General features: G+C 29.4%; 1 protein-coding gene across 48 annotated transcripts in view; it reads right to left on the bottom strand.

Annotated features, from left to right (window-relative positions):
• slo (calcium-activated potassium channel slo) overlaps positions 1-13084 on the bottom strand; it is a 165564-nt gene that overhangs the window by 32391 nt on the left and 120089 nt on the right. For 18 of the 48 annotated variants that reach the window (XM_075294203.1, XM_075294155.1, XM_075294082.1 and 15 more), the window contains 5 exons: positions 11815-11927; positions 8205-8363; positions 5858-5934; positions 5114-5149; positions 539-610 (listed from right to left, as the gene is read on the bottom strand). In XM_075294203.1, the coding sequence (XP_075150318.1) occupies positions 539-610; positions 5114-5149; positions 5858-5934; positions 8205-8363; positions 11815-11927 (457 nt within the window). The remainder of the gene's footprint in view (positions 1-538; positions 611-5113; positions 5150-5857; positions 5935-8204; positions 8364-11814; positions 11928-13084) is intronic. The other 30 variants (XM_075294206.1, XM_075294345.1, XM_075294257.1 and 27 more) reach the window with 7 other exon arrangements.

Below are 13084 nucleotides of genomic sequence, written 5' to 3'. Positions count from 1 at the left end.
TTGTAGCATTTTTGTTGTCATTTACCGCAGGATCAAAAGGACATATTCTGTTACATTTGCCAGTCTTTTTCTGATTTAGCGTCTAAGCGATTAGTAGGTGGTAGTAGAATACATTTAAATTAATTATATTACTTAATATTATGTTTATCAATTTGTTTTTTATTTTAGTCATAGAAAAACTCACGTTTGTTACTAACAACAAACAAAAAAAAAAACAAAACAAATATATAAATGTATTGTTTTTTACTTATAGGCGGCGGCAAAATATAAATTTCAATGAGCAGCATACATGTATATTTAGCAAACTTTAGTACAATTTCAGTTCGAATTTTAACGCATAATTTCGTTTTTATTTTTTAAAAAGGGCAGCAGCAGGGGACGAACAATTGGGGAGGAAAAATTATTCAAATATTTTACTTTTTTATTTTAAAGGAAATTAGCAATAACTTTTTATTTTTAATTTTATTGCTGCTATTAACAATTAAGTTAGGCAATAGTAGGTATGTATGAATGTATGGTGTAGTAAATGTACCCGTACCCTCCATTTGATTAATGGCTGAGGTTATGCCTTGATTCACCATTCCAGTCTGCATCATTATCATGCCCACATCTGTAAAATTATTCATTAACAATTCAACTGGTGCTCATCTGATTTAAGTGATTGTGTTTTTTTTATTTTTGTTAGAACTCAAATAGTGATATTAAAATAAATGTCTCTCTTTATGTGGGAGGTTATTTAATAACTTAAGCTAGAACAAATATGTCACAAGTCAGTAACGATTTTTGCTGAAAATACACTGATAAACATACATAAGTAATCCTATATTATATTGCTTATATACAATGGCTTGATATATTGATTACATTTATACTGGAAAAAAGGTCAAACAATAGTTCGGAAGAAAACAGCCCACAAAACGTTTCGAAAGTGACGCCAGATTTTCGTTGTTATATGAAGGACTATCACACACTACTTTGTAATCTCCTGCTGTAAAATCTTGTTTTGTAGTTGCAATATTCATCTTTTTTTTTTTTTTTTTTTTTGATACCTCTAAAAATTCTTTTCTCAATATAACAAAATCTCTTATCAATTTCTGTCATAAGACTATAAGCTATTGCAGAGAGTGGTGATTTTTTGTTGTTTTTCAATAAGATTAAGTAAGGGAGTTGGAGAAGCATAAGTGGAGGCAAGTAGAGTTTTCTCCACACTATACTCTTCTAAAAGCTTTATTTAACGCAGAGGTGCTGCTAAGAGAGGATGTAATAAGGTTTCGTGTTGAATATTTATTACTTCCTAGTGGTGAGATGGTATCTAACAGTTGATCCACAGAGTTCTCAAAGAGTTGTTGCACCATCTTCGTTGCTTGTTTGTGGGGCATTGGTTATTGTTTGTACATACATGTTGTTGTAATTTGGTTTGTTTTCATTTTGCCCTTTCGACTTTGCCACTTTATTTCAGTTGTGGTTTGTAAATAGGTTTATAAATTCCTTAAAAACAGTGATGCCAAACAAACAAAAAATACTAGTTTTCAAATATTTGATTAATTTATACATTCAAAATGTAGGATACACTTATTTTATGTTAAACTAGTAATGCTAGTTTTGCACAATTTGATACATGTTCCGGATAAAATAATATTGTTTCTTCTTTTAGTCCCTCGCTACGTGGTTATTCAGTACAAAAAGAAAACAAGCCTTATAATGAACTTTATTGAAAGAAATATGTACCGTGATGGACGACATTTCCCCCCAGCGACATTCTTCTTTCTTTATAATATTTGTGGGGTTTCGCGTAATTATTATATGTATGTGAATACCTTTCAACTGTTATAATTTCTAAATTAATTTTTTAATAGTGCACTTCGGTTTCAATTTTGAAACACTCTAACATTTGTATCAATATTGTCATTATAGCCATTGTATACATATCGCACATAACTAACTATTAAATTATTTAATATTTTAACTTATTAGTAAAGCTATCGTGTGATACAACGATATAATCATGACATTCTTTACACATTGCGCAGAAATGTTGCTTTTGTTCCAGTTCCAGAAAAATTTCGTTTTGATTAATAGATTAGAGGTGGTTTTTGTTTCATCTAACTACGCTAAATTGAAATTATTAAATTAAACGCCTTTATTACTACGGGATTAAATTCGAAGTGTTTTAATTAAAATTAAATGTTTTATGTACAAAATCTTCAATTCAGGTAACGTTGGCGTCTCTGTAGTGGTGGCTGTGACACTGAATTGTTTGCAAATGTTTTAGTAAGGAAAATATTTACAATATTTATAATATTTATTATATACATCTTATATTAGTAATGTGCTGAAATTCATGGTTTAAGTGAAATTTTATTGGGATGTTTTTGGAGTGGGTTCATGTGGCGAGGAATAGATAGAAAGGTAACTGATTTTGACATATGATGGGAACGTCGAAAACCTTCTCAAGAACAGTCTTAACTACAATTGAACGATTGAATCTTAAATATATAACTCAACTCAAGTCTATATAAATGTATCTCTTAAATGACTACAAAATATCAAAACGTTTTATACATAAACATTAAAGGATTTCCGGAGGATATGATTGACATAACGACCAATTGCCATTTCAGTTTTCTTAACAATGTAAATGCTTATTTTCGAATCGAATAATCAACGTCTACAAAAAAACTTTGAGTTGTGTTTATGAATTACAATACATTCAAATGAGAGAAATTCTCTTTAACTATTCTCAGGGTAACGCAGTTTCGATCTCAATACAAATCTCTACGGGAGAAGTACTTGAGTTATATCAGTTGATGGTAATTATTGATAATATCTCAAAAACATCCATTGATATATATAGTAATAAAAAATATATGTGTTTTTTTGGATATTTATGAATATGGGCGTTTATATATGTTTTGATATATAAATGTTAGTTGTTGGTATGGTATATAGATTTGATATTTGGGAGTATATTTAATTTGGTGCCAGTCAACTTGATTCCATGCACTCTTTAAATACACCGCTCTTCAAAGAAACAATTCAATTTCCAAAGACATTGACTGAGAGGAAAACAGAGAGTGTGTGAGTAAAATAGAATAAGTACGTACGCATAAATATAAAGAGTCGGGTTTATTTATATTAGAAAAAGTAAAAAAAATATATATCCAATTTGATTTATGTTTTATTTTCACTTTAATTCGGTGCATTAAATAAAAAAATGTTTCTCTAATTCTTCCCATTTTTTAATTGTTGATTTTTGCTAATTTTGAGAAAAAACAAAAAAAATTTCAAATTACAGCGTGTAGAAAAAACTCTTTTCGGAAAATTTTTGAAGACAAAAATTAGTGTAATTAAATTTTGATGTTGAAAGCAAAAAATGTTATAGCGAATTATTTCCATTTCTTTAAAAATAATTGTACAATAATAGTTAAGAAGGGAAAGTATAATTTACATAAATTTACAGGCTTCATTACAATTTGCAGAAATAATATAAACAAATGAACCTAATATACCCGAAATTGTGGTGAATCATTAAATATGTATGGAAACATGAAATAGAGTTAGGTTAGGTTAGGTGGAAGCCCGATGTACCAGGCTCGCTTAGACTATTCAGTCCATTGTGATACCACATTGGTGAACTTTTCTCTTATCACTGAGTGCTGCCCGATTCCATGTTAAGCTCAATGACAAGCGACCTTCTTTTATAGCCGAGTCCGAACGGCGTTCCACATTGCAGTGAAAACACTTTGAGAAGCTTTGAAACCCTCAGAAATGTCACCAGCATTACTGAGGTGCGATAATCCACCGCTGAAAAACTTTTTGGTGTTCGGTCGAAGCAGGAATCGAACCCACGACCTTGTGTATGCAAGGCGGGTATGCTAACCATTGCACCACGGTGGCTCAAATAGAGTTTCATTAATAATATATTACTATTACAAATCTTTCAATAGAAGAGTAATAGTACATCGCATATTATCCGAACTTTAATTTTTTAATTTTTACGGAAATATAATTGAATTGTTAAACAGACTAAATCTATTTTGAAAGCGAAAGAATATTCGAAATCATCTTTGATACCTCCCAATTGGTAGAGAAATGGTGAGGACAAAGAAATTGTTTTTAATTGTATAGATTTATGATAGTAGATTTAATTGCCTGTCACATATTGTAGATCAAGTATCAGCTTAAGGTTGACTTTGAAGTTGAAATCGAATGTTTAACTAAAACATTAATTGGACAATCAAAACTTCTAATGGTAGATGTTGAAGTCAAACTTATAAACAACGATTTCAATGTCAATATTTTAAGTATATTCAAGTTGAACTCAAATGGTACTATTAAGGCAAATAATTAATAGTGGAAACACTATTACCATTCAAAATAGTTTATTAAAAATCAACTCATGTTGATTTAGTATAACCATATACATATATAAATCCCTTCTCTATTCAGATTTTCCATACATTGGACATAAAATTTAAAGAAGATATATAACAACTTAATAGAAAAGGAAAAATTAAAAATTGCTCATTGCAAAATAAAAAAATATTTACAGATCTTCAAATAGTTTGGCATTAATCCAAACATTTAAAAGTCACGTATAAATGAACAAAAACATACATTTTTAATAGAACAAGTCACCACAATATATGTCACTAAGTAACGAATTTAAAGAAAACATTTTGAAAAAGGTGAGTTTTACAAGGAAACACATAAGAATAGAAGAACAAGAAGGATCAAAACCGAAAGCAATATGAAAAAAATCATAGATAACAAAATCTGTAATAAAAGGAAAGGATTTTAAACCACATACACACAACCAAAATTATACATGAATAAAAGCACTGGAGTGCATTAGTAGTAGTAGTAGTAGTAATAACAGAAATTGATTATTTTATTTATGGTTTATCCATTAACTGTATTTTTTTTTCTCTAGTCATAATAGGGGGTTCTTTGGTGATGGTGGTAGTGGGGTTTATTTTTTTATATTTGGTAAAATAGAGGTTATAAAACTAAACATTGTATTGTTTTTAAAAAGGAGGTTAGTCATTTCAAACAAAACAGTTTTTAAAATTTGAGCTTATTTTGCAGAGTTTATTGCTAAAGAGCGATTTACCTAAATCATCAAACTTGTTCCTGGGCTGTACTGCCACTGTTTGGTAAAGATTTTATTTGGGAGTTGGAAATTCGTTTTTGTATTTTTTTTTTTGTTTTTCAAAGGAATAAAAATCGATTAGATGGCATAATTAGGTGTTGTGAATTGTGTTTTTTTTTTGCAATAATATCATTATTGTATGTTTGATTTTGTTGTAGGACAGTAGTGGTAGTAGTAGTAGATAACGACATACGCGATTTAACGTACGAAGAAGTTGTGATATTTTTGTTTGATTGATCGATTGATTTGATGTTAGAAGGTAAGGCCACGCCAACATGTTACGAGTAGTGGTAGTAGAAGTAGTAGTATATAATAAGACAATATAAAAATTTGTGAAAAAAAGTTATAAAATATTATCATTTGTATACCTTAACATAGATAACCTTAAATTATATTTTATATATATGTTTTAATATATAAATGAATTTATATTTATATAGATGGGAATATTTTCATATATATTTTTTGTAGTAAAAAATTATTGTCATATTCAGTACTTTAGTTTGGTTTGTCATTAGTTTTCATGTTCTTAGCTTAAAAATTTAGTTTGTAACTTCGATAATATGATTTAAACAAAAATAACAAAATTTTAACACAAAATTTTTTAATCGAAAACAACTAATATAAACCAAAACTTTTAAATCGTTCGTAAAATAATGTCTCGGTACTGGTCTAGTCGTCTTTTATAAGAACATATATACTTACAGTTTTTACATTTGCATTTCTTAATCAATGTTTCATCTTTGATATCTTCATGGCAAGCCTTGCAATAGAACCAAGCTCTGAAATGGTACAAACATTTTTTTATTATTAATTTTACTAATATTATTTATATTAGTTTTAAGTCATATGATAGTATTTGGGATTTGTTGGCACTTATTTAATTGAGAATTTCAAGATCTCAAATGAAACCAGTAAAAAGTTTAAATTTTGACAAAGTCAACCATAGAACTGTATCGGTTCCAAAAATACTTCTTCAACGGTTTTGAGTGACTTTTCAAAGCATCTGTATTGGGAAAATGCACTTCAGTAAAACTACACTTGGTACATGTATTAAATACACCTAAAAAATAATAGAGAAAAGTTTACTTGATTCAAGCCGTAGCGTTGTCAAAAGTACGGTAAGTACGGATTTTCTAAATCCAAGAAGAAAATTCTTAATTTAATCCCGAAAATATTCTGTACAGATTTCTTAATTTTAGAATTTTGTTTGTGCTTCCTTTGAGTACAGGAAGTGCTCGATTCAAGCCTAGTGAAGCCCTATTTAATCCTAATCTGTACTTGATTCAATCCGCATTTAAACTTAACATGAGTCGTTTTTTAAGCGGAATAAGGGCTTGGATCAATATTTTTATTCTTGAATATAATGTGCTTGTTTCAAGAATGATCTGTTCTTGATTTAGTCCCGAACCGTATTCAATATTATTTAATTTTTTATTACTCATAAATTTTAATTTGTACTTGTTTTAATCTCAATGTGCGCTTAATTCCCATAAAATAAAAATAGATTCATATATTTTTAAAATATTTTTTATTATTCTTTTATTAATAATAAATTAATAATTTTTTCAAGCTCGAGGTCTTTTTTTTAATATTTTATTTATTTTCCCAATATTTCGCGATTGTCATATTGAATCGCTTCTTCAGGGGATCTACAATAGATTTTAAGAAATTACATTTCATAAATATCACAGTATTAAAAAAAAATTATAAAATTTTTAAATAAGTCTATAAATTATTTTCTGTGTTGTTTATATTGTGCATGTAAGTCATTTGTGGTATTACTGTTTAATTTTCTGTTCGCCTGATACTTGTAAAATGTGATGTAAATATATCCGTCCGATATTTATAAAATAACATTAATTTATTAGACTTATGACAATTATTGACTAAAAGAAAATAATTTATAGATTTATTTAAAAATTTTATAATTTTTTTAATACTGTGATATTTATGAAATGTAATTTCTTAAAATCTATTGTAGATCCCCTGAAGAAGCGATTCAATATGACAATCGCGAAATATTGGGAAAATAAATAAAATATTCAAAATATTCTAAACGCTTGTTTGCTTTGTAGTCAAGATCCAAAAGTCAAAAATATTAAAGACGATTTCATTAATTTTGAAGAATTTTTCAAGAATTATTAAATTCAAGTTGGCCTTAGTCAAACAAAATTTTCTTTCATTTTATGATACCCAATTTTAAGTCGAAACACTAAACTATAAGGATAAAAAGACTTCATTGACAAGTTTATCGACTTTTGGACAAGGAAAAAATGTGATATGAGAGAAATGTGTCTTCTTTGCTAAGCAAAATTGGTATTCGTATTTTAAGGACATGAAATCTTTAGTCTCACGACATTATTTTTTTCAGTGCAGCTTCTTATAGATTATTAAATGGACATATTGTTTATTTCGCAAGGGCATGTTCTATGGGGAAGTATTTATCTGCAGCAGTACCAAGAGTTAAATTGTAAGCGTGGACGAGATATTGGCAAACAATGTTGTTGGTGTTACCCATTAAAATCAGATGTATGGTAACCGAAACCATCCACTCATAGTATGTAATTACTTTAAAACAAACGGTATTGTTGAGGGACATAACACAATTGCTTTGGTCTAAGTAGTTTTTCGGTTTGTCGTTGGTATAAAAACCAACCTGCATAAAGAGAAGTATCCACTCGAACACGATAAAAATAATACTGTGAACTAAATTTGAATCTGATTATTTACTGTACTACATTTAGAAATGGTACACAGAAAGAAAAGATTTATTTTCAGATGAGCGAAATTTTAGACAAGCAAAGTTTTCTTTTGATGCTAAAAAATTTTAATTCAAAGCAAATATAAAATATCAGAGACAATAGTTGAATCGCTTATCACAAATTCGTGTTTTGTTGCTGTAAAAGAAAATACTTAAAAAAATAGCAATTTCGTTTGTGTAAAATTTCGTTTCGGAGGAAAGTAATTTTTCTTTGGGTGTATATAACAGGATATGTTCCAATTTTGTATATCTATTATATAAGTCAGTATTAAGAATAAATCATTTTACCTTTTGACTTCATCAGCACTTTGTGCTATGAAAAATCCTTGAGTATTGGCTTGAATCTTAGCACCTCTTGGATTAATGGAGATTTTGCTATCGGCACCATCTTCATTTCCCTTGATTTCTATGGCTAACAGCAGCAACTTTAATTTCGAGAAACATAGCCTTTATATTTATTGAAAGACAAATATATAGGAAAAAGGTAAAAATAATTCATTAATAAATTTTATTCAGTATATATACATATATTTTTTGTTTGTAGAACAAAATCTAATATTATATAATAATTGAAAATCAACAGTATATAAGTTGTATATATTGTGTATTATGTACATACATATCTATACGCAGAAACATGCAACTACTCTGAAGCAAAATACAGTGCAAAATAAAAAAAAAAAACAATAGAAATGGAAAAAGTAAAAGAAACATGTGTATTGACAAAATAAGAAAGAAATTATTGAAAGCTTTAAAAAAAAATAAAATTCAACCATTTTCAACATACAGATATATTTTGAGAGTTTATTTTGTTACAAGGCAAACGTAGTGAGTTTAAAACGGGAAAGATTGACAAGGGTCTAAATATACAACCAGTAAAGACAGGAGTGAACATGTTTAGTCAAAGTGAATAGGAGGTGGTATTATCGAGTGTTTCGGTTATTATCTACAAATTTCTATTTATTTTTGTAATTATAGCTTGGAAAACATGCTTTTAGAAATACTCAGTGGTAGTGGTTGGTTGTAGTTAAGTTGCGTTGTTGTTAAGTTTTAAATTCGCTAGAAAAAAATTTGTATTTTCATTCAGTTATGCCAAAAGGTTCTATTTGTGGGATTTAATATAGTTCAGTTTATGTGGGTAAACAATTAAGTATGCATTCCATTTGTATTTGTTTTTTTTTGCTAAGGAAAAAGGTTAAAATCTTAACATATCATTCATAAAAAAGATTTTGGTGTTTTTTGATGCAAATGTTTTGGAACATTGTTATGATAGCTAAGTAAATATATTTTCCATTATAAACATATTTACACTAATTGAAGTAAGTTACGAAATAATATTAATTAACTAATGACAATTTGTATAGTATCCGCAAAAGGTAATATTGTGTGATGGTCTTCGGTAAAATGAGTTATAAGTCATGAAAAACCATTAACTTATTAATGTTTTAATAATTTGCAGAGTGTTTATTTAGGTGCAACATAGTCTCGCCAATAAATTTAAATTTTTAGATGGCACTTGACTTGTTATGGACTAAATTACACTGAAAAAACAGTGAACCCACGAGGAAGGAAAATATTGCTTCATTTTAGAAAAATTTGTTTAATTTTAGAAAAATTTTAACTAAACGGTATAGTAAACGATGATTTCACAAAAAGAAGTACATATTTTTCAACAAATTCAAGAACATTTTTTAAGCATAAATAACCTATTTTACTTGTTAAAAAAATGCATAGTTTGAAGGAAAAAAATGGAGTTAAAACTTACAAAAATGTCTATAGGGCCATACGAAGTTCAAGATGGGCGCATTATTGGTAACATTAAAAAATTTTAAGAAATTCGAAAATTTTAAGAAGATGCGAATTTAGTAAATCTTTATGCTTCATTTGTGTATAATTTTTTCCCCAGTTTTAGTTCATTTATTAATAGAGGGTTTACTTTTTTTGAATTAAAAAAAATATGAATTTTCTGACATTTCGTCTGCCATGGCACCAGCAAGCTCTCTCATATTAATTAAGAGTAAAAGATCTGACAGTTCAAAAAATATGAATTTTCTGACATTTAGTTCTAATTTTTTCGTAGAGTCAGTTTCAAACATAACTTTTCCGGTATTTGTTTCGATGTTGTTCGAAAAGATAAAATCCGCTCAATATTAAATTTCGTATTTTCGTGGTTATGGTCAAATATTGGTGCAAATACCAACTTAAAAATGTTTAATTTAACTATAAGACATCTGGTGCATCATAAATGTTCTAGTTTTATATACATTTGGAAATTGTGAAAAGGAAAAGAGAATGTAGGTTAGGTTAGGTTATGTGGCAACCCGATGTATCAGGCTCACTTAGACTATTCAGTCCATTGTGATACCACAGTGGTGAACTTCTCTCTTATCACTGAGTGCTGCCCGATTCCATGTTAAGCTCAATGACAAGGGACCTCCTTTTTATAGCCGAGTCCGAACGGCGTTCCACATTCCAGTGAAACCACTTAGAGAAGCTTTGAAACCCTCATAAATGTCACCAGCATTACTGAGGTGGGATAATCCACCGCTGAAAAATTTCTTGGTGTTCGGTCGTAGCAGGAATCGAACCCACGACCTTGTGTATGCAAGGCGGGCATGCTAACCATTGCACCACGGTGGCTCCCGTATGTAAGCGTGCACTTATTACCTTCGTTTGTTCTTAATCTTTGGAACTCTCAAACAACGTAGCGGAGTAGACAAGTTACTAATGCCCAATCGGAGAGGAGTATTCCTACATACATTTTCGACTTGCATAACTCTTAAAAAAATCGCCTTTTACACAAAATTTACAAAATATGTTCCTTGCAACACAGGTGAATAAACACATTATAGTCCGATGGAAAAGATTCCAAAAATTGCATGCAATTTGATTCAGAAAATGCAGTACGGACTTAAAACAAGGTAGAGCTCAAACAACATATAGGTACTCAAGTTAACATAGAAATTGTCATTTGATTTGCTCCGGGGTACATTCATAAGGTAGAATCAGTAAAACAAAAACTATTTTTTCTTGTTTTATGTGTGCCGCATAGACAATATAATATAGATAGATTTCTCTCTGCAAAAAAATGTGTCAGTTCCAAAAATTAATTTCTGACATTTCGTTTTGCTTTTTTCGTAAAGAGCCAGTCCTAAACATTAATTTTCCAGCATTTGCCAAAAGCAAAGTACTCGTAAAGAGAAATGGTGCACAAAATTAAATTTCGTATTTTCGCAGTTTTGGTCACAAATATATTATTCAAATATGAACTTTTAATATATTAATTTATTTATAAATCCACTGGTGAATCATAAAGGTTCTAATTTTGTATAAAATTGGGAAACTACAAAAAGAAAAACGAAAGATCAACCATCTATATAATATAGGGTCTATGGTGCGTTGTAATTCCTTCTGTCAAATTCTGTTGCTCTTATTGGCTGGTTTGCTTGTGTGTGAAGCATCTTATAAGTGTACATTAATATAACAATAATAACATGGGTATTCAAAGCAAACTCCGCTTACTATGAATCACCCTGTCATGTCAATGCAACGTGTCTATCGACCTATACATGTAACCGAAGGGCATAACCTCTCACTAATGCTTAGAATACGGTTGAAGCTAATAATTAAAAAAAAATTGAAATCCCTCCGCAGACACTATACAAATTGTCAAATAAAATCGAACAATTGTTAATGTGGAAATTAATGTTGTTGCCTTTGGAGAACATAATTATTTATGATATGTATGTATGTTTTGGTATATTTATGTATGTATGTATGTATGCATATATAATTAGTAAAAGTAATTGGTAGTACAATAGTAGTTTCAGAGTATGCAAGGTATACGGTATATAGAGAATAAAGATACTGTATGAACAAATCATCTCTAGGGTCTTACTCGCTGGCTTGTGGGAATGTCATGCCGGTAAATGAAGGTGATAGGGTTTCGGTGTACATCTCACACCCTGTACCTTGAAGATAATCATTTTGCCAGGCCTGAGTATCTGGAGACTGAAAGTTAAATATACAAAGTTTTGTATGATTATGATTTTTTGTAAAGGTTTCAAAGTGGGTTGATTGATTGGTGGGTTGATTGGTTGGTTAAAAGTTTTCTTCATTTGTGGTTGTTTTTATTATAGATGTTTTGATTTTATTTTTTGTTTTTTCTTATCGTATTTTTCTGAACAGGATAAAATGATTTGATATTAGTTTCGATGCATGGTTTTGTAAAGGTGTATGTTTCTCAAGATGATGACAGATAAGATTGTTAATAGCAGATTGCTAATATCATCAGTTCTAAGTGGGTTGTGTGTGGGTCACAGGACAGATAGATTGAAATAAAGCTAGAGAGAAGGTTCACATGTTCAATAGTCGCCGTTGGATTGAGTGCTGCGAATACAAACAACCTTTTGTCAAATTGTTTTTGGGAAGGGCAAACATATCCAAATGGGTGCACATCATCATCATCATCATCATCATCACCATGGATTGGTTGTTTCCTGGGAAATATGCACTGATAATCATGCTAACTGAAGTGAACTACAATGCGTTTGATATCAAACGGAATCAGGATGTTTTGTCGAATTTCTTTGGCAACAAAAATTATGTACACTTGCAATATAAATAATGATAGTTCAAAATTAAAAAATGGCATATTTTGAAAAGCTTTGAGCTTAGATTTCTTTTCTGCTGTTGCTGTAGCCTTAACTTACTGTAGCACTATCCTAATTTATAGCTTTGTATTTATGTCGTTGAGTATGTGTGTGCGTGCATGTGTGTGTGAGTGGTATGTATTTAAGTATTTATTGATTAAGTCGTGTCCTTGGATCTAAAATAGTTTTGTACATTTATGCCCATATTCAATACAAAAGAGTTGTACTCATTTCCAAAGTACAATCAGTTTAAACATTTATTTCATCATTTTTTACATGGGACTTAATGTTTTATTTTGAAAGAACTCATGTGCATTTTTAATGTTTGATGTAATAAAAATGAAAGTGTGTGTTTAATAAATTTTTACATTTTCTTCTGTATTGGTAAAATACCCAAGACCGAATAAAATAAAAAGTAATTATTATTTATTTATGTAACTAATTTATGACAAATTTAAAACAATTATTTTGCTTTAAAACGGTTATTTTTTATTTATCTTACTAAGTGAGCATTTG

The sequence above is a fragment of the Haematobia irritans genome, chromosome 1, assembly GCF_050003625.1.
Source record: "Haematobia irritans isolate KBUSLIRL chromosome 1, ASM5000362v1, whole genome shotgun sequence".
Taxonomy (NCBI): domain Eukaryota; kingdom Metazoa; phylum Arthropoda; class Insecta; order Diptera; family Muscidae; genus Haematobia; species Haematobia irritans.
Note: the sequence above shows the minus strand (reverse complement) of the source record. Positions and strands in the feature narration are given on the sequence as shown.